At 43.3% G+C, this 23,206-nt stretch overlaps 1 protein-coding gene across 1 annotated transcript in view; it reads left to right on the top strand.

The window, feature by feature from the left end:
- Positions 1-23,206, top strand: part of SMYD5 (SMYD family member 5) — a 60,816-nt gene that overhangs the window by 1,291 nt on the left and 36,319 nt on the right. The window contains exons 2-3 of the mRNA XM_083165552.1: positions 4,710-4,818; positions 5,126-5,265. Coding sequence (XP_083021678.1) covers positions 4,710-4,818; positions 5,126-5,265 — 249 coding nt within the window. The remainder of the gene's footprint in view (positions 1-4,709; positions 4,819-5,125; positions 5,266-23,206) is intronic.

The raw sequence follows: 23,206 nt of genomic DNA, 5'->3' as shown, positions 1-23,206 counted from the left end.
GATCACTGTACGTATACACCCCGCCTATATATCCTGTATACACTGATCACTGTACATATACACCCAGCCTATATATCCTGTATACACTGATCACTGTACATATACACCCTGCCTATATATCCTGTATACACTGATCACTGTATATATACACCCTGCCTATATATCCTGTATACACTGATCACTGTACATATACACCCTGCCTATACATCCTGTATACACTGATCACTGTACATATACACCCCGCCTATACATCCTGTATACACTGATCACTGTACATATACACCCTGCCTATATATCCTGTATACACTGATCACTGTACATATACACCCCGCCTATATATCCTGTATACACTGATCACTGTACATACAGTATACACCCTGCTTATATATCCTGTATACACTGATCACTGTACATATACACCCCGCCTATATATCCTGTATACACTGATCACTGTACATATACACCCCGCCTATATATCCTGTATACACTGATCACTGTACATATACACCCCGCTTATACATCCTGTATACAATGATCACTGTACATATACACCCTGCTTATACATCCTGTATACACTGATCACTGTACATATACACCCCGCCTATATATCCTGTATACACTGATCACTGTACATATACACCCCGCCTATATATCCTGTATACACTGATCAATGTACATATACACCCCGCCTATATATCCTGTATACACTGATCACTGACAATATACACCCCGCCTATATATCCTGTATACACTGATCACTGTACATATACACCCCGCCTATATATCCTGTATACACTGATCACTGTACATATACACCCGCCTATATATCCTGTATACACTGATCACTGTACATATACACCCCGCCTATATATCCTGTATACACTAATCACTGTACATATACACCCTGCCTATATATCCTGTATACACTGATCACTGTACATATACACCCCGCCTATATATCCTGTATACACTGATCACTGTACATATACACCCTGCCTATATATCCTGTATACACTGATCACTGTACATATACACCCTGCCTATATATCCTGTATACACTGATCACTGTACATATACACCCTGCCTATATATCCTGTATACACTGATCACTGTACATATACACTCTGCTTATATATCCTGTATACACTGATCACTGTACATATACACCCCGCTTATATATCCTGTATACACTGATCACTGTACATATACACCCCGCCTATATATCCTGTATACACTGATCACTGTACATATACACCCCGCCTATATATCCTGTATACACTGATCACTGTACATATACACCCTGCTTATACATCCTGTATACAATGATCACTGTACATATACACCCCGCCTATATATCCTGTATACACTGATCACTGTACATATACACCCCGCCTATATATCCTGTATACACTGATCACTGTACATATACACCCCGCCTATATATACTGTATACACTGATCACTGTACGTATACACCCCGCCTATATATCCTGTATACACTGATCACTGTACGTATACACACTGCCTATATATCCTGTATACACTGATCACTGTACGTATACACCCCGCCTATATATCCTGTATACACTGATCAATGTACGTATACACCCCGCCTATATATCCTGTATACACTGATCACTGTACGTATACACCCCGCCTATATATACTGTATACACTGATCACTGTACGTATACACCCCGCCTATATATCCTGTATACACTGATCACTGTACGTATACACCCCGCCTATATATCCTGTATACACTGATCACTGTACGTATACACACTGCCTATATATCCTGTATACACTGATCACTGTACGTATACACCCCGCCTATATATCCTGTATACACTGATCACTGTACGTATACACCCCGCCTATATATCCTGTATACACTGATCACTGTACGTATACACCCCGCCTATATATCCTGTATACACTGATCACTGTACGTATACACCCTGCCTATATATCCTGTATACACTGATCACTGTACGTATACACCCTGCCTATATATCCTGTATACACTGATCACTGTACATATACATCCTGTATACACTGATCACTGTACATATACACCCTGCCTATATATCCTGTATACACTGATCACTGTACATATACACTCTGCCTATATATCCTGTATACACTGATCACTGTACATATACACCCCGCCTATATATCCTGTATACACTGATCACTGTACATATACACCCAGCCTATATATCCTGTATACACTGATCACTGTACATATACACCCTGCCTATATATCCTGTATACACTGATCACTGTATATATACACCCTGCCTATATATGCTGTATACACTGATCACTGTACATATACACCCTGCCTATATATCCTGTATACACTGATCACTGTACATATACACCCTGCCTATATATCCTGTATACACTGATCACTGTATATATACACCCCGCCTATATATCCTGTATGCACTGATCACTGTACATATACACCCTGCCTATATATCCTGTATACACTGATCACTGTACATATACACCCCGCCTATATATCCTGTATACACTGATCACTGTACATATACACCCCGCCTATATATCCTGTATACACTGATCACTGTACATATACACCCCGCCTATATATCCTGTATGCACTGATCACTGTACATATACACCCCGCCTATATATCCTGTATACACTGATCACTGTACATATACACTCTGCCTATATATCCTGTATACACTGATCACTGTTCTGTATACTGTACATATACACCCTGCCTATATATCCTGTATACACTGATCACTGTACATATACACCCTGCCTATATATCCTGTATACACTGATCACTGTACATATACACCCTGCCTATATATCCTGTATACACTGATCACTGTATATATACACCCTGCCTATATATGCTGTATACACTGATCACTGTACATATACACCCTGCCTATATATCCTGTATACACTGATCACTGTACATATACACCCTGCCTATATATCCTGTATACACTGATCACTGTATATATACACCCCGCCTATATATCCTGTATGCACTGATCACTGTACATATACACCCTGCCTATATATCCTGTATACACTGATCACTGTACATATACACCCCGCCTATATATCCTGTATACACTGATCACTGTACATATACACCCCGCCTATATATCCTGTATACACTGATCACTGTACATATACACCCCGCCTATATATCCTGTATGCACTGATCACTGTACATATACACTCTGCCTATATATCCTGTATACACTGATCACTGTTCTGTATACTGTACATATACACCCTGCCTATATATCCTGTATACACTGATCACTGTACATATACACCCTGCCTATATATCCTGTATACACTGATCACTGTACATATACACTCTGCATATATATCCTGTATACACTGATCACTGTACATATACACCCTGCCTATATATCCTGTATGCACTGATCACTGTACATATACACCCTGCCTATATATCCTGTATACACTGATCACTGTACATATACACCCCGCCTATATATCCTGTATACACTGATCACTGTACATATACACCCCGCCTATATATCCTGTATACACTGATCACTGTACATATACACCCCGCCTATATATCCTGTATGCACTGATCACTGTACATATACACTCTGCCTATATATCCTGTATACACTGATCACTGTTCTGTATACTGTACATATACACCCTGCCTATATATCCTGTATACACTGATCACTGTACATATACACCCCGCCTATATATCCTGTATACACTGATCACTGTACATATACACCCCGCCTATATATCCTGTATACACTGATCACTGTACATATACACCCCGCCTATATATCCTGTATACACTGATCACTGTACATATACACCCTGCCTATATATCCTGTATACACTGATCACTGTACATATACACTCTGCATATATATCCTGTATACACTGATCACTGTACATATACACCCTGCCTATATATCCTGTATACACTGATCACTGTACATATACACCCTGCCTATATATCCTGTATACACTGATCACTGTACATATACACCCCGCCTATATATCCTGTATACACTGATATGGACAGTGACGCTATGGGTGGCTCCTGTACTGATACAGTGTAATGAATGGATACATGCTGCAGTCACTGGGCCCAGGGTCTCCTGTGTATCTGACGTGGGCGGGGACAGTGACGCTATGGGTGGCTCCTGTACTGATACAGTGTAATGAATGGATACATGCTGCAGTCACTGGGCCCAGGGTCTCCTGTGTATCTGACGTGGGCGGGGACAGTGACGCTATGGGTGGCTCCTGTACTGATACAGTGTAATGAATGGATACATGCTGCAGTCACTGGGCCCAGGGTCTCCCGTGTATCTGACGTGGGCGGGGACAGTGACGCTATGGGCGGCTCCTGTACTGATACAGTGTAATGAATGGATACATGCTGCAGTCACTGGGCCCAGGGTCTCCCGTGTATCTGACGTGGGCGGGGACAGTGACATTATGGGCGGCTCCTGTATATTCCTCTTGCCTTGTGCCAGTGGCACCAGCAGTCACGTGATACCTACATAACGGTATACTATGAATGGCGGCTAGTCAGTAAGTGATGGACAGCTCCCCCTCTCTCGTATCCTCAGCCCATTCTGTGACCTGTAACCTCTTATTCTAACTCTGTAATTATGCTCATGGTGACTTTCCTTCATCCAGGGAAAGGGGGTGTTTGCAACCCGGAGTATACGGAAAGGAGAAACAATATTTCAGGAGAAGCCTCTGGTGTCCTCTCAGTTCCAGTGGAACGCGCTGTACCGGTACCGAGGTAAGATGGCCGCTGGTACTCTCTCATCTGAAGCCGTTACTAACAGTCCCCCATGATCTGATAACTCCACCTCTGTTCCCATTGTAGAAATTGAAAGGTGATTATGTCCTTTATTTCCATGACCAAGTTTTGCTCATTTAAAGATGAATATCTGCAAGCTTAAAATCAGAACAGTGCACATTGTTGGTCTGTCTATGAAGGGGGTGATAGGCGCTGTGTGTACCCCATCTACGTGTCCGATGATAGAGCTGTTATCCCTGCGCTGCCCCCCTCAGTCGGATGCTGATGATTCCATTTTCCCTTGCAGCCTGTGACCACTGCATGCGGTCCCTGGAGACAGCGAGAGAGAACGCCCAGAGACTGTCCGGAAATGTCCACGTGGTCCTTCCGTATCCGGAGCTTTGTACAATTCAAAATGGGCTGCACCAGCAGTGCCCACAGTGCCAGGTACTGCCAGAGAGTGATGGGGCATCACAGGCCAGATAGACTGAAGGAACAGGCACTAGTTGTGTATATCCCATTATGTCTGGTACTTGGGAAACCCCAGAATGTGCTCTTTGGGCTGCTCACGTGTGTGGATGTACAATGTTTATTACTGTTTGATATAGTAGCCGTGCGCCCATACTAATCCACGGTAAGGTGATGTGTGTGTGTGTGTGTGTGTGTGTGTATATGTCATAGTCTCCACTGTAAGGTGATGCCTGTATATGTCATAGTGTCCTCTGTAAGGTGATGCGTGTATATGTCATAGTCTCCACTGTAAGGTGATGCGTGTATATGTCATAGTGTCCTCTGTAAGGTGATGCGTGTATATGTCATAGTCTCCACTGTAAGGTGATGCGTGTATATGTCATAGTCTCCACTGTAAGGTGATGCGTGTATATGTCATAGTGTCCTCTGTAAGGTGATGCGTGTATATGTCATAGTCTCCTCTGTAAGGTGATGCGTGTATATGTCATAGTCTCCACTGTAAGGTGATGCGTGGATATGTCGTAGTGTCCTCTGTAAGGTGATGCATGTATAAGTCATAGTGTCCACTGTAAGGTGATGCGTGTATATGTCATAGTGTCCTCTGTAAGGTGATGTGTGTATATGTCGTAGTGTCCACTGTAAGGTGATGTGTGTATATGTCATAGTGTCCACTGTAAGGTGATGCGTGTATATGTCATAGTGTCCTCTGTAAGGTGATGCGTGTATATGTCATAGTCTCCACTGTAAGGTGATGCGTGTATATGTCATAGTCTCCACTGTAAGGTGATGCGTGTATATGTCATAGTGTCCTCTGTAAGGTGATGTGTGTATATGTCATAGTCTCCTCTGTAAGGTGATGCGTGTATATGTCGTAGTCTCCTCTGTAAGGTGATGCGTGTATATGTCATAGTGTCCTCTGTAAGGTGATGCATGTATAAGTCATAGTGTCCACTGTAAGGTGATGCGTGTATATGTCATAGTGTCCTCTGTAAGGTGATGTGTGTATATGTCATAGTCTCCTCTGTAAGGTGATGCGTGTATATGTCATAGTGTCCTCTGTAAGGTGATGCGTGTATATGTCATAGTCTCCACTGTAAGGTGATGCGTGGATATGTCGTAGTGTCCTCTGTAAGGTGATGCGTGTATATGTCGTAGTGTCCTCTGTAAGGTGATGTGTGTATATGTCATAGTGTCCTCTGTAAGGTGATGCGTGTATATGTCATAGTCTCCACTGTAAGGTGATGCGTGGATATGTCGTAGTGTCCTCTGTAAGGTGATGCATGTATAAGTCATAGTGTCCACTGTAAGGTGATGTGTGTGTATATGTCGTAGTCTCCTCTGTAAGGTGATGTGTGTATATGTCGTAGTCTCCTCTGTAAGGTGATGTGTGTGTATATGTCGTAGTGTCCTCTGTAAGGTGATGCGTGTATATGTCATAGTGTCCTCTGTAAGGTGATGCGTGTATATGTCATAGTGTCCTCTGTAAGGTGATGCGTGTATATGTCATAGTCTCCTCTGTAAGGTGATGCGTGTATATGTCATAGTGTCCACTGTAAGGTGATGTGTGTATATGTCATAGTCTCCTCTGTAAGGTGATGCGTGTATATGTCGTAGTGTCCACTGTAAGGTGATGCGTGTATATGTCATAGTGTCCTCTGTAAGGTGATGTGTGTATATGTCATAGTGTCCACTGTAAGGTGATGTGTGTATATGTCGTAGTCTCCTCTGTAAGGTGATGCGTGTATATGTCGTAGTCTCCTCTGTAAGGTGATGCGTGTATATGTCGTAGTGTCCACTGTAAGGTGATGTGTGTATATGTCATAGTGTCCTCTGTAAGGTGATGTGTGTATATGTCGTAGTGTCCGCTGTAAGGTGATGTGTGTATATGTCATAGTGTCCGCTGTAAGGTGATGTGTGTGTATATGTCGTAGTGTCCTCTGTAAGGTGATGCGTGTATATGTCATAGTGTCCTCTGTAAGGTGATGCGTGTATATGTCATAGTGTCCTCTGTAAGGTGATGCGTGTATATGTCATAGTCTCCTCTGTAAGGTGATGCGTGTATATGTCATAGTGTCCACTGTAAGGTGATGTGTGTATATGTCATAGTCTCCTCTGTAAGGTGATGTGTGTATATGTCATAGTCTCCTCTGTAAGGTGATGCGTGTATATGTCGTAGTGTCCACTGTAAGGTGATGCGTGTATATGTCATAGTGTCCACTGTAAGGTGATGTGTGTATATGTCGTAGTCTCCTCTGTAAGGTGATGCGTGTATATGTCGTAGTCTCCTCTGTAAGGTGATGCGTGTATATGTCGTAGTCTCCTCTGTAAGGTGATGCGTGTATATGTCGTAGTGTCCACTGTAAGGTGATGTGTGTATATGTCATAGTGTCCTCTGTAAGGTGATGTGTGTATATGTCGTAGTGTCCGCTGTAAGGTGATGTGTGTATATGTCATAGTGTCCGCTGTAAGGTGATGTGTGTGTATATGTCGTAGTGTCCTCTGTAAGGTGATGCGTGTATATGTCATAGTCTCCTCTGTAAGGTGATGTGTGTATATGTCATAGTGTCCTCTGTAAGGTGATGCGTGTATATGTCGTAGTGTCCGCTGTAAGGTGATGTGTGTGTATATGTCGTAGTGTCCTCTGTAAGGTGATGCGTGTATATGTCATAGTCTCCTCTGTAAGGTGATGTGTGTATATGTCATAGTGTCCTCTGTAAGGTGATGCGTGTATATGTCGTAGTGTCCACTGTAAGGTGATGTGTGTATATGTTATAGTGTCCTCTGTAAGGTGATGTGTGTATATGTCGTAGTCTCCTCTGTAAGGTGATGTGTGTATATGTCGTAGTGTCCTCTGTAAGGTGATGTGTGTATATGTCATAGTGTCCGCTGTAAGGTGATGTGTGTGTATATGTCGTAGTGTCCTCTGTAAGGTGATGTGTGTATATGTCGTAGTGTCCTCTGTAAGGTGATGTGTGTATATGTCGTAGTCTCCTCTGTAAGGTGATGCGTGTATATGTCATAGTGTCCGCTGTAAGGTGATGCGTGTATATGTCATAGTGTCCTCTGTAAGGTGATGTGTGTATATGTCATAGTCTCCTCTGTAAGGTGATGTGTGTATATGTCGTAGTCTCCTCTGTAAGGTGATGTGTGTATATGTCGTAGTGTCCTCTGTAAGGTGATGCGTGTATATGTCATAGTCTCCTCTGTAAGGTGATGCGTGTATATGTCATAGTGTCCACTGTAAGGTGATGCGTGAATATGTCGTAGTCTCCTCTGTAAGGTGATGCGTGTATATGTCATAGTGTCCTCTGTAAGGTGATGCGTGTATATGTCGTAGTCTCCACTGTAAGGTGATGCGTGTATATGTCAGTCTCCACTGTAAGGTGATGCGTGTATATGTCGTAGTCTCCACTGTAAGGTGATGCGTGTATATGTCATAGTCTCCACTGTAAGGTGATGCGTGTATATGTCATAGTCTCCACTGTAAGGTGATGCGTGTATATGTCATAGTGTCCTCTGTAAGGTGATGCGTGTATATGTCATAGTCTCCTCTGTAAGGTGATGCGTGTATATGTCGTAGTGTCCACTGTAAGGTGATGCGTGTATATGTCGTAGTCTCCTCTGTAAGGTGATGCGTGTATATGTCGTAGTGTCCTCTGTAAGGTGATGCGTGTATATGTCGTAGTGTCCTCTGTAAGGTGATGCGTGTATATGTCGTAGTCTCCACTGTAAGGTGATGCGTGTATATGTCATAGTGTCCTCTGTAAGGTGATGCGTGTATATGTCATAGTGTCCTCTGTAAGGTGATGCGTGTATATGTCATAGTCTCCTCTGTAAGGTGATGCGTGTATATGTCGTAGTGTCCACTGTAAGGTGATGTGTGTATATGTCGTAGTGTCCTCTGTAAGGTGATGTGTGTATATGTCATAGTCTCCTCTGTAAGGTGATGCGTGTATATGTCATAGTCTCCACTGTAAGGTGATGTGTGTGTATATGTCATAGTGTCCACTGTAAGGTGATGCGTGTATATGTCATAGTCTCCACTGTAAGGTAATGTGTGTGTATATGTCATAGTGTCCACTGTAAGGTGATGCGTGTATATGTCATAGTCTCCACTGTAAGGTGATGCGTGTATATGTCATAGTCTCCTCTGTAAGGTAATGTGTGTGTATATGTCATAGTGTCCACTGTAAGGTGATGCGTGTATATGTCATAGTCTCCACTGTAAGGTGATGCGTGTATATGTCATAGTCTCCTCTGTAAGGTAATGTGTGTGTATATGTCATAGTGTCCACTGTAAGGTGATGCGTGTATATGTCATAGTCTCCACTGTAAGGTGATGCGTGGATATGTCATAGTCTCCTCTGTAAGGTGATGCGTGTATATGTCATAGTGTCCACTGTAAGGTGATGCGTGTATATGTCGTAGTGTCCACTGTAAGGTGATGTGTTTATATGTCATAGTCTCCTCTGTAAGGTGATGCGTGTATATGTCGTAGTGTCCTCTGTAAGGTGATGCGTGTATATGTCGTAGTCTCCACTGTAAGGTGATGCGTGTATATGTCAGTCTCCACTGTAAGGTGATGCGTGTATATGTCGTAGTCTCCACTGTAAGGTGATGCGTGTATATGTCATAGTGTCCGCTGTAAGGTGATGTGTGTATATGTCGTAGTGTCCTCTGTAAGGTGATGTGTGTATATGTCATAGTCTCCACTGTAAGGTGATGTGTGTATATGTCGTAGTGTCCTCTGTAAGCTGATGTGTGTATATATCATAGTGTCCACTGTAAGGTGATGCGTGTATATGTCGTAGTGTCCACTGTAAGGTGATGCGTGTATAAGTCATAGTGTCCACTGTAAGGTGATGCGTGTATATGTCATAGTGTCTGCTGTAAGGTGATGCGTGTATATGTCGTAGTGTCCTCTGTAAGGTGATGCGTGTATATGTCGTAGTGTCCACTGTAAGGTGATGCGTGTATAAGTCATAGTGTCCACTGTAAGGTGATGCGTGTATATGTCATAGTGTCTGCTGTAAGGTGATGCGTGTATATGTCGTAGTGTCCTCTGTAAGGTGATGCGTGTATATGTCGTAGTGTCCTCTGTAAGGTGATGCGTGTATATGTCATAGTGTCTGCTGTAAGGTGATGCGTGTATATGTCGTAGTGTCCTCTGTAAGGTGATGCGTGTATATGTCGTAGTCACCTCTGTAAGGTGATGTGTGTATATGTCGTAGTGTCCTCTGTAAGGTGATGCGTGTATATGTCGTAGTCTCCACTGTAAGGTGATGTGTGTATATGTCGTAGTGTCCTCTGTAAGGTGATGTGTGTATATGTCATAGTCTCCACTGTAAGGTGATGTGTGTATATGTCGTAGTGTCCTCTGTAAGGTGATGTGTGTATATGTCGTAGTGTCCTCTGTAAGGTGATGCGTGTATATGTCGTAGTCACCTCTGTAAGGTGATGCGTGTATATGTCGTAGTCTCCTCTGTAAGGTGATGTGTGTGTATATGTCATAGTGTCCTCTGTAAGGTGATGTGTGTATATGTCATAGTGTCCTCTGTAAGGTGATGTGTGTATATGTCGTAGTCTCCTCTGTAAGGTGATGTGTGTATATGTCGTAGTCTCCTCTGTAAGGTGATGCGTGTATATGTCATAGTGTCCACTGTAAGGTGATGTGTGTATATGTCGTAGTCTCCTCTGTAAGGTGATGTGTGTATATGTCGTAGTCTCCTCTGTAAGGTGATGCGTGTATATGTCGTAGTCTCCTCTGTAAGGTGATGCGTGTATATGTCGTAGTCTCCTCTGTAAGGTGATGCGTGTATATGTCGTAGTCTCCTCTGTAAGGTGATGTGTGTATATGTCGTAGTGTCCTCTGTAAGGTGATGCGTGTATATGTCGTAGTCTCCTCTGTAAGGTGATGCGTGTATATGTCATAGTGTCCGCTGTAAGGTGATGCGTGTATATGTCCTAGTGTCCTCTGTAAGGTGATGCGTGTATATGTCGTAGTGTCCACTGTAAGGTGATGTGTGTATATGTCGTAGTGTCCTCTGTAAGGTGATGTGTGTGTATATTTCGTAGTGTCCACTGTAAGGTGATGCGTGTATATGTCATAGTGTCCTCTGTAAGGTGATGCGTGTATATGTCGTAGTGTCCACTGTAAGGTGATGTGTGTATATGTCGTAGTGTCCTCTGTAAGGTGATGCGTGTATATGTCGTAGTGTCCTCTGTAAGGTGATGCGTGTATATGTCATAGTGTCCTCTGTAAGGTGATGTGTGTATATGTCGTAGTGTCCTCTGTAAGGTGATGTGTGTGTGTATATGTCATAGTGTCCACTGTAAGGTGATGTGTGTATATGTCATAGTGTCCACTGTAAGGTGATGCGTGTATATGTCGTAGTGTCCTCTGTAAGGTGATGCGTGTATATGTCGTAGTCTCCACTGTAAGGTGATGTGTGTATATGTCGTAGTGTCCTCTGTAAGGTGATGCGTGTATATGTCGTAGTGTCCTCTGTAAGGTGATGCGTGTATATGTCGTAGTGTCCTCTGTAAGGTGATGCGTGTATATGTCGTAGTGTCCTCTGTAAGGTGATGCGTGTATATGTCGTAGTGTCCTCTGTAAGGTGATGTGTGTGTATATGTCGTAGTGTCCTCTGTAAGGTGATGCGTGTATATGTCATAGTCTCCACTGTAAGGTGATGCGTGTATATGTCGTAGTGTCCTCTGTAAGGTGATGTGTGTATATGTCGTAGTGTCCTCTGTAAGGTGATGTGTGTATATGTCGTAGTGTCCTCTGTAAGGTGATGCGTGTATATGTCATAGTGTCCTCTGTAAGGTGATGCGTGTATATGTCATAGTGTCCTCTGTAAGGTGATGCGTGTATATGTCGTAGTGTCCTCTGTAAGGTGATGTGTGTATATGTCGTAGTGTCCTCTGTAAGGTGATGTGTGTATATGTCGTAGTGTCCTCTGTAAGGTGATGTGTGTATATGTCGTAGTGTCCTCTGTAAGGTGATGTGTGTATATGTCGTAGTGTCCTCTGTAAGGTGATGCGTGTATATGTCATAGTGTCTGCTGTAAGGTGATGTGTGTATATGTCATAGTGTCTGCTGTAAGGTGATGTGTGTATATGTGTAGGTGTGTGTGTGTGTGTGTGTGTGTGTGTGTGTGTGTGTATGTCATAGTCTCCTCTGTAAGGTGATGCGTGTATATGTCGTAGTGTCCACTGTAAGGTGATGCGTGTATATGTCATAGTGTCCACTGTAAGGTGATGCGTGTATATGTTGTAGTCTCCTCTGTATGGTGATATGTGTGTATATGTCGTAGTGTCCACTGTAAGGTGATGCGTGTTTATGTCGTAGTCTCCTCTGTAAGGTGATGCGTGTATATGTCGTAGTGTCCACTGTAAGGTGATGCGTGTATATGTCAGTGTCCTCTGTAAGGTGATGCGTGTATATGTCAGTGTCCTCTGTAAGGTGATGCGTGTATATGTCATAGTGTCCTCTGTAAGGTGATGCGTGTATATGTCAGTGTCCTCTGTAAGGTGATGCGTGTATATGTCAGTGTCCTCTGTAAGGTGATGCGTGTATATGTCATAGTGTCCTCTGTAAGGTGATGCGTGTATATGTCGTAGTCTCCTCTGTAAGGTGATGCCTGTATATGTCATAGTCTCCTCTGTAAGGTGATGCGTGTATATGTCATAGTCTCCTCTGTAAGGTGATGCGTGTATATGTCATAGTCTCCTCTGTAAGGTGATGCGTGTATATGTCGTAGTGTCCTCTGTAAGGTGATGCGTGTATATGTCATAGTGTCCTCTGTAAGGTGATGCGTGTATATGTCGTAGTCTCCTCTGTAAGGTGATGCCTGTATATGTCATAGTCTCCTCTGTAAGGTGATGCGTGTATATGTCGTAGTGTCCTCTGTAAGGTGATGCGTGTATATGTCATAGTCTCCTCTGTAAGGTGATGCCTGTATATGTCATAGTCTCCTCTGTAAGGTGATGCGTGTATATGTCGTAGTGTCCTCTGTAAGGTGATGCGTGTATATGTCATAGTCTCCTCTGTAAGGTGATGCGTGTATATGTCGTAGAGTTCACTGTAAGGTGATGCCTGTATATGTCATAGTCTCCTCTGTAAGGTGATGCGTGTATATGTCATAGTCTCCTCTGTAAGGTGATGCCTGTATATGTCATAGTCTCCTCTGTAAGGTGATGCGTGTATATGTCGTAGTGTCCTCTGTAAGGTGATGTGTGTATATGTCGTAGTGTCCTCTGTAAGGTGATGTGTGTATATGTCATAGTGTCCTCTGTAAGGTGATGTGTGTATATGTCGTAGTGTCCTCTGTAAGGTGATGTGTGTATATGTCGTAGTGTCCTCTGTAAGGTGATGTGTGTATATGTCGTAGTGTCCTCTGTAAGGTGATGCGTGTATATGTCGTAGTGTCCACTGTAAGGTGATGCGTGTATATGTCGTAGTGTCCACTGTAAGGTGATGCGTGTATATGTCGTAGTGTCCTCTGTAAGGTGATGTGTGTGTATATGTCGTAGTGTCCTCTGTAAGGTGATGCGTGTATATGTCAGTGTCCTCTGTAAGGTGATGTGTGTATATGTCGTAGTGTCCACTGTAAGGTGATGCGTGTATATGTCAGTGTCCTCTGTAAGGTGATGCGTGTATATGTCGTAGTCTCCTCTGTAAGGTGATGTGTGTATATGTCATAGTCTCCTCTGTAAGGTGATGTGTGTATATGTCATAGTGTCCTCTGTAAGGTGATGTGTGTATATGTCGTAGTGTCCTCTGTAAGGTGATGTGTGTGTGTATGTCGTAGTGTCCTCTGTAAGGTGATGTGTGTATATGTCGTAGTGTCCTCTGTAAGGTGATGCGTGTATATGTCGTAGTGTCCACTGTAAGGTGATGCGTGTATATGTCGTAGTGTCCACTGTAAGGTGATGCGTGTATATGTCGTAGTGTCCTCTGTAAGGTGATGCGTGTATATGTCGTAGTGTCCTCTGTAAGGTGATGCGTGTATATGTCAGTGTCCTCTGTAAGGTGATGTGTGTATATGTCGTAGTGTCCACTGTAAGGTGATGCGTGTATATGTCAGTGTCCTCTGTAAGGTGATGCGTGTATATGTCGTAGTCTCCTCTGTAAGGTGATGCGTGTATATGTCGTAGTGTCCTCTGTAAGGTGATGCGTGTATATGTCATAGTGTCTGCTGTAAGGTGATGTGTGTATATGTCGTAGTCTCCACTGTAAGGTGATGCGTGTATATGTCGTAGTGTCCTCTGTAAGGTGATGCATGTATATGTCGTAGTCTCCTCTGTAAGGTGATGCGTGTATATGTCGTAGTGTCCTCTGTAAGGTGATGCGTGTATATGTCGTAGTCTCCTCTGTAAGGTGATGCCTGTATATGTCATAGTCTCCTCTGTAAGGTGATGCGTGTATATGTCATAGTCTCCTCTGTAAGGTGATGCGTGTATATGTCATAGTCTCCTCTGTAAGGTGATGCGTGTATATGTCGTAGTGTCCTCTGTAAGGTGATGCGTGTATATGTCATAGTGTCCTCTGTAAGGTGATGCGTGTATATGTCGTAGTCTCCTCTGTAAGGTGATGCCTGTATATGTCATAGTCTCCTCTGTAAGGTGATGCGTGTATATGTCGTAGTGTCCTCTGTAAGGTGATGCGTGTATATGTCATAGTCTCCTCTGTAAGGTGATGCCTGTATATGTCATAGTCTCCTCTGTAAGGTGATGCGTGTATATGTCGTAGTGTCCTCTGTAAGGTGATGCGTGTATATGTCATAGTCTCCTCTGTAAGGTGATGCGTGTATATGTCGTAGAGTTCACTGTAAGGTGATGCCTGTATATGTCATAGTCTCCTCTGTAAGGTGATGCGTGTATATGTCATAGTCTCCTCTGTAAGGTGATGCCTGTATATGTCATAGTCTCCTCTGTAAGGTGATGCGTGTATATGTCGTAGTGTCCTCTGTAAGGTGATGTGTGTATATGTCGTAGTGTCCTCTGTAAGGTGATGTGTGTATATGTCATAGTGTCCTCTGTAAGGTGATGTGTGTATATGTCGTAGTGTCCTCTGTAAGGTGATGTGTGTATATGTCGTAGTGTCCTCTGTAAGGTGATGTGTGTATATGTCGTAGTGTCCTCTGTAAGGTGATGCGTGTATATGTCGTAGTGTCCACTGTAAGGTGATGCGTGTATATGTCGTAGTGTCCACTGTAAGGTGATGCGTGTATATGTCGTAGTGTCCTCTGTAAGGTGATGTGTGTGTATATGTCGTAGTGTCCTCTGTAAGGTGATGCGTGTATATGTCAGTGTCCTCTGTAAGGTGATGTGTGTATATGTCGTAGTGTCCACTGTAAGGTGATGCGTGTATATGTCAGTGTCCTCTGTAAGGTGATGCGTGTATATGTCGTAGTCTCCTCTGTAAGGTGATGTGTGTATATGTCATAGTCTCCTCTGTAAGGTGATGTGTGTATATGTCATAGTGTCCTCTGTAAGGTGATGTGTGTATATGTCGTAGTGTCCTCTGTAAGGTGATGTGTGTGTATATGTCGTAGTGTCCTCTGTAAGGTGATGTGTGTATATGTCGTAGTGTCCTCTGTAAGGTGATGCGTGTATATGTCGTAGTGTCCACTGTAAGGTGATGCGTGTATATGTCGTAGTGTCCACTGTAAGGTGATGCGTGTATATGTCGTAGTGTCCTCTGTAAGGTGATGCGTGTATATGTCGTAGTGTCCTCTGTAAGGTGATGCGTGTATATGTCAGTGTCCTCTGTAAGGTGATGTGTGTATATGTCGTAGTGTCCACTGTAAGGTGATGCGTGTATATGTCAGTGTCCTCTGTAAGGTGATGCGTGTATATGTCGTAGTCTCCTCTGTAAGGTGATGCGTGTATATGTCGTAGTGTCCTCTGTAAGGTGATGCGTGTATATGTCATAGTGTCTGCTGTAAGGTGATGTGTGTATATGTCGTAGTCTCCACTGTAAGGTGATGCGTGTATATGTCGTAGTGTCCTCTGTAAGGTGATGCATGTATATGTCGTAGTCTCCTCTGTAAGGTGATGCGTGTATATGTCGTAGTGTCCTCTGTAAGGTGATGTGTGTATATGTCATAGTCTCCTCTGTAAGGTGATGCGTGTATATGTCATAGTGTCCTCTGTAAGGTGATGCGCGTGTATATGTCGTAGTGTTCTCTGTAAGGTGATGTGTGTGTATATGTCGTAGTGTCCACTGTAAGGTGATGCGTGTATATGTTGTAGTCTCCTCTGTAAGGTGATGCGTGTATATGTCGTAGTCTCCTCTGTAAGGTGATATGTGTGTATATGTAGTAGTGTCCTCTGTAAGGTGATGTGTGTATATGTCGTAGTGTCCTCTGTAAGGTGATGCGTGTATATGTCAGTGTCCTCTGTAAGGTGATGTGTGTATATGTCGTAGTGTCCACTGTAAGGTGATGCGTGTATATGTCAGTGTCCTCTGTAAGGTGATGCGTGTATATGTCGTAGTCTCCTCTGTAAGGTGATGCGTGTATATGTCGTAGTGTCCACTGTAAGGTGATGCGTGTATATGTCAGTGTCCTCTGTAAGGTGATGCGTGTATATGTCGTAGTCTCCTCTGTAAGGTGATGCGTGTATATGTCGTAGTCTCCTCTGTAAGGTGATGCGTGTATATGTCGTAGTGTCCTCTGTAAGGTGATGCGTGTATATGTCATAGTCTCCGCTGTAAGGTGATGCGAGTATATTTCATAGTCTCCACTGTAAGGTGATGCGTGTATATGTCGTAGTGTCCTCTGTAAGGTGATGCGTGTATATGTCATAGTCTCCGCTGTAAGGTGATGCGAGTATATTTCATAGTCTCCTCTGTAAGGTGATGCGTGTATATGTCGTAGTGTCCTCTGTAAGGTGATGCGTGTATATGTCGTAGTCTCCTCTGTAAGGTGATGTGTGTATATGTCATAGTGTCCTCTGTAAGGTGATGTGTGTATATGTCATAGTGTCCTCTGTAAGGTGATGCGTGTATATGTCGTAGAGTCCTCTGTAAGGTGATGCGTGTATATGTCGTAGTGTCCTCTGTAAGGTGATGCGTGTATATGTCGTAGTCTCCTCTGTAAGGTGATGTGTGTATATGTCAGTGTCCTCTGTAAGGTGATGCGTGTATATGTCAGTGTCCTCTGTAAGGTGATGCGTGTATATGTCGTAGTCTCCTCTGTAAGGTGATGTGTGTATATGTCGTAGTCTCCTCTGTAAGGTGATGTGTGTATATGTCGTAGTCACCTCTGTAAGGTGATGTGTGTATATGTCATAGTGTCCTCTGTAAGGTGATGTGTGTATATGTCGTAGTGTCCTCTGTAAGGTGATGCGTGTATATGTCGTAGAGTCCTCTGTAAGGTGATGTGTGTATATGTCGTAGTCTCCTCTGTAAGGTGATGTGTGTATATGTCGTAGTCACCTCTGTAAGGTGATGTGTGTATATGTCATAGTGTCCTCTGTAAGGTGATGCGTGTATATGTCATAGTGTCCTCTGTAAGGTGATGCGTGTATATGTCGTAGTGTCCTCTGTAAGGTGATGCGTGTATATGTCGTAGAGTCCTCTGTAAGGTGATGCGTGTATATGTCGTAGAGTCCTCTGTAAGGTGATGCGTGTATATGTCGTAGTGTCCTCTGTAAGGTGATGCGTGTATATGTCGTAGTCTCCTCTGTAAGGTGATGTGTGTATATGTCAGTGTCCTCTGTAAGGTGATGCGTGTATATGTCAGTGTCCTCTGTAAGGTGATGCGTGTATATGTCGTAGTCTCCTCTGTAAGGTGATGTGTGTATATGTCGTAGTCTCCTCTGTAAGGTGATGTGTGTATATGTCATAGTGTCCTCTGTAAGGTGATGTGTGTATATGTCGTAGTGTCCTCTGTAAGGTGATGTGTGTATATGTCGTAGTGTCCTCTGTAAGGTGATGCGTGTATATGTCGTAGTGTCCTCTGTAAGGTGATGCGTGTATATGTCGTAGAGTCCTCTGTAAGGTGATGTGTGTATATGTCGTAGTCTCCTCTGTAAGGTGATGTGTGTGTATATGTCGTAGTCACCTCTGTAAGGTGATGTGTGTATATGTCATAGTGTCCTCTGTAAGGTGATGCGTGTATATGTCATAGTGTCCTCTGTAAGGTGATGCGTGTATATGTCGTAGTGTCCTCTGTAAGGTGATGCGTGTATATGTCGTAGAGTCCTCTGTAAGGTGATGCGTGTATATGTCGTAGAGTCCTCTGTAAGGTGATGCGTGTATATGTCGTAGTGTCCTCTGTAAGGTGATGCGTGTATATGTCGTAGTCTCCTCTGTAAGGTGATGTGTGTATATGTCAGTGTCCTCTGTAAGGTGATGCGTGTATATGTCAGTGTCCTCTGTAAGGTGATGCGTGTATATGTCGTAGTCTCCTCTGTAAGGTGATGTGTGTATATGTCGTAGTCTCCTCTGTAAGGTGATGTGTGTATATGTCGTAGTCACCTCTGTAAGGTGATGTGTGTATATGTCATAGTGTCCTCTGTAAGGTGATGTGTGTATATGTCGTAGTCTCCTCTGTAAGGTGATGTGTGTATATGTCGTAGTCACCTCTGTAAGGTGATGTGTGTATATGTCATAGTGTCCTCTGTAAGGTGATGCGTGTATATGTCAGTGTCCTCTGTAAGGTGATGCGTGTATATGTCGTAGTGTCCTCTGTAAGGTGATGTGTGTATATGTCGTAGTGTCCACTGTAAGGTGATGTGTGTATATGTCAGTGTCCTCTGTAAGGTGATGCGTGTATATGTCAGTGTCCTCTGTAAGGTGATGCGTGTATATGTCGTTGTCTCCTCTGTAAGGTGATGTGTGTATATGTCGTAGTGTCCTCTGTATGGTGATATGCGTGTATATGTCGTAGTGTCCTCTGTAAGGTGATGTGTGTATATGTCGTAGTGTCCTCTGTAAGGTGATGCGTGTATATGTCAGTGTCCTCTGTAAGGTGATGTGTGTATATGTCAGTGTCCTCTGTAAGGTGATGTGTGTATATGTCATAGTGTCCTCTGTAAGGTGATGTGTGTATATGTCGTAGTGTCCACTGTAAGGTGATGTGTGTATATGTCAGTGTCCTCTGTAAGGTGATGCGTGTATATGTCAGTGTCCTCTGTAAGGTGATGCGTGTATATGTCGTTGTCTCCTCTGTAAGGTGATGTGTGTATATGTCGTAGTGTCCTCTGTATGGTGATATGCGTGTATATGTCGTAGTGTCCTCTGTAAGGTGATGTGTGTATATGTCGTAGTGTCCTCTGTAAGGTGATGCGTGTATATGTCGTAGTGTCCTCTGTAAGGTGAAGCGTGTATATGTCAGTGTCCTCTGTAAGGTGATGTGTGTATATGTCATAGTGTCCTCTGTAAGGTGATGTGTGTATATGTCGTAGTCTCCTCTGTAAGGTGATGTGTGTGTATATGTCGTAGTCACCTCTGTAAGGTGATGTGTGTATATGTCATAGTGTCCTCTGTAAGGTGATGCGTGTATATGTCAGTGTCCTCTGTAAGGTGATGCGTGTATATGTCGTAGTGTCCTCTGTAAGGTGATGTGTGTATATGTCGTAGTGTCCACTGTAAGGTGATGTGTGTATATGTCAGTGTCCTCTGTAAGGTGATGCGTGTATATGTCAGTGTCCTCTGTAAGGTGATGCGTGTATATGTCGTTGTCTCCTCTGTAAGGTGATGTGTGTATATGTCGTAGTGTCCTCTGTATGGTGATATGCGTGTATATGTCGTAGTGTCCTCTGTAAGGTGATGTGTGTATATGTCGTAGTGTCCTCTGTAAGGTGATGCGTGTATATGTCAGTGTCCTCTGTAAGGTGATGTGTGTATATGTCAGTGTCCTCTGTAAGGTGATGTGTGTATATGTCATAGTGTCCTCTGTAAGGTGATGTGTGTATATGTCGTAGTGTCCACTGTAAGGTGATGTGTGTATATGTCAGTGTCCTCTGTAAGGTGATGCGTGTATATGTCAGTGTCCTCTGTAAGGTGATGCGTGTATATGTCGTAGTGTCCTCTGTAAGGTGATGCGTGTATATGTCGTAGTGTCCTCTGTAAGGTGATGTGTGTATATGTCGTAGTGTCCTCTGTAAGGTGATGCGTGTATATGTCGTAGTGTCCTCTGTAAGGTGAAGCGTGTATATGTCAGTGTCCTCTGTAAGGTGATGTGTGTATATGTCATAGTGTCCTCTGTAAGGTGATGTGTGTATATGTCGTAGTCTCCTCTGTAAGGTGATGTGTGTATATGTCGTAGTCACCTCTGTAAGGTGATGTGTGTATATGTCATAGTGTCCTCTGTAAGGTGATGCGTGTATATGTCAGTGTCCTCTGTAAGGTGATGCGTGTATATGTCGTAGTGTCCTCTGTAAGGTGATGTGTGTATATGTCGTAGTGTCCACTGTAAGGTGATGTGTGTATATGTCAGTGTCCTCTGTAAGGTGATGCGTGTATATGTCAGTGTCCTCTGTAAGGTGATGCGTGTATATGTCGTTGTCTCCTCTGTAAGGTGATGTGTGTATATGTCGTAGTGTCCTCTGTATGGTGATATGCGTGTATATGTCGTAGTGTCCTCTGTAAGGTGATGTGTGTATATGTCGTAGTGTCCTCTGTAAGGTGATGCGTGTATATGTCAGTGTCCTCTGTAAGGTGATGTGTGTATATGTCAGTGTCCTCTGTAAGGTGATGTGTGTATATGTCATAGTGTCCTCTGTAAGGTGATGTGTGTATATGTCGTAGTGTCCACTGTAAGGTGATGTGTGTATATGTCAGTGTCCTCTGTAAGGTGATGCGTGTATATGTCAGTGTCCTCTGTAAGGTGATGCGTGTATATGTCGTAGTGTCCTCTGTAAGGTGATGCGTGTATATGTCGTAGTGTCCTCTGTAAGGTGATGTGTGTATATGTCGTAGTGTCCTCTGTAAGGTGATGCGTGTATATGTCATAGTGTCCTCTGTAAGGTGATGCGTGTATATGTCATAGTGTCCTCTGTAAGGTGATGCGTGTATATGTCGTAGTGTCCACTGTAAGGTGATGCGTGTATATGTCGTAGTCTCCTCTGTAAGGTGATGCGTGTATATGTCATTGTGTCCTCTGTAAGGTGATGTGTGTATATGTCAGTGTCCTCTGTAAGGTGATGCGTGTATATGTCATAGTGTCCACTGTAAGGTGATGCGTGTATATGTCGTAGTGTCCTCTGTAAGGTGATGTGTGTATATGTCGTAGTGTCCTCTGTAAGGTGATGCGTGTATATGTCGTAGTGTCCTCTGTAAGGTGAAGCGTGTATATGTCGTAGTCTCCTCTGTAAGGTGATGCGTGTATATGTCATAGTGTCCACTGTAAGGTGATGCGTGTATATGTCGTAGACTCCTCTGTAAGGTGATGTGTGTATATGTCGTTGTGTCCTCTGTAAGGTGATGCGTGTATATGTCATAGTCTCCTCTGTAAGGTGATGCGTGTATATGTCATAGTGTCCTCTGTAAGGTGATGCGTGTATATGTCATAGTGTCCTCTGTAAGGTGATGCGTGTATATGTCGTTGTGTCCTCTGTAAGGTGATGCGTGTATATGTCATAGTGTCCTCTGTAAGGTGATGTGTGTATATGTCGTAGTCTCCTCTGTAAGGTGATGCGTGTATATGTCATAGTCTCCTCTGTAAGGTGATGCGTGTATATGTCATAGTGTCCTCTGTAAGGTGATGTGTGTATATGTCATAGTGTCCTCTGTAAGGTGATGTGTGTATATGTCGTAGTCTCCTCTGTAAGGTGATGCGTGTATATGTCATAGTCTCACCTGTTCCGCTGTTAGATTCCCATTGCACTACAATACATGTACTGTAGTCTGCATTGTGTATTGTGTACATATGTGTTATAAATCCCTACGAGGAGACCGCTCTGTGACGCTGTATACTGGAAACAAAGGAATAACACCTAGAACACCTACCTTTTTCTCCTAATAGAAATACTTACCTGATAATCGCACAAGAAATACCTACCTGGTTGTCACACATATTGGTCAGGTATTCCTCAGAAAGGGGTCTATGTACTAAGCCTTAAAGAGAGAAAGCACCAAAAGTCAGCTCCTAACTGTCATGTTTTTTTTTTTTTAACTCCGCCTGGCTGGTACTTTCTCTCTCCAATGCTTAGTTCATAGACCCCATAGTCACTAGTTCTGGGAACAGGCTGTTTTGTGTAGGGACACTGTGTAATGTGTCTTGTACCTTCCAGTGTATCTCCAATGTCCTATACAAAATGTGCTGAGATAATGTCTGTGTAACTGGGGTCAGGAATATAGAGTCCTCCTTCCATGGAATCTTATAGTGCGGCAGATCAGAGACTGTTCCAGATGTCCTGGATAGTGGGAGCTTTCAGGCAATGGTTCCATGGGTATTGGATAGAGGTTCTGGAGTGATAACTAGCTTAGTTGAGGTACTGGAAAGAGAACTAGGCTATTCAATGAGATTCTGGCGTGAGAGCTAGCTTAGTTGTGGAGGTTGTGGAGTGAGAACTAGGCTAGTTGAGCAGGTTCTGTAGTGAGAGCTAGGCTAGTTGAGGAGGTTCTGGAGCGAGATCCAGGCTAGTTGAGGAGGTTCTGGAGTTAGAACTAGCTTAGTTGAGGAGGTTCTGGAGTGAGATCTATCATAGTTGAGGAGTGTAACGATCAGATCAGGTGATCGATCAAATTAACGTATGCCTCCTGTTATGATTATCTGTCCGGTGAATGTATGTCTGATATTGGTGTAATAGTTATGTCTCCTGTGAGTATTGGAATCAGGACATGTCTTGTATGTAAACTGTAGGTGACCCTGGTTTGAGTTTGAGGCCTGTATTCCCTCAGTGTGACATCTGTGGACTCCTCCGGAGTCAGGATGTAAGATAAGATCTGAGCCCCTCA

The sequence above is a fragment of the Crinia signifera genome, chromosome 1 (assembly GCF_055691185.1).
Source record: "Crinia signifera chromosome 1, ASM5569118v1, whole genome shotgun sequence".
In the NCBI taxonomy this organism is placed as follows: Eukaryota; Metazoa; Chordata; class Amphibia; order Anura; family Myobatrachidae; genus Crinia; species Crinia signifera.
Note: the sequence above shows the minus strand (reverse complement) of the source record. Positions and strands in the feature narration are given on the sequence as shown.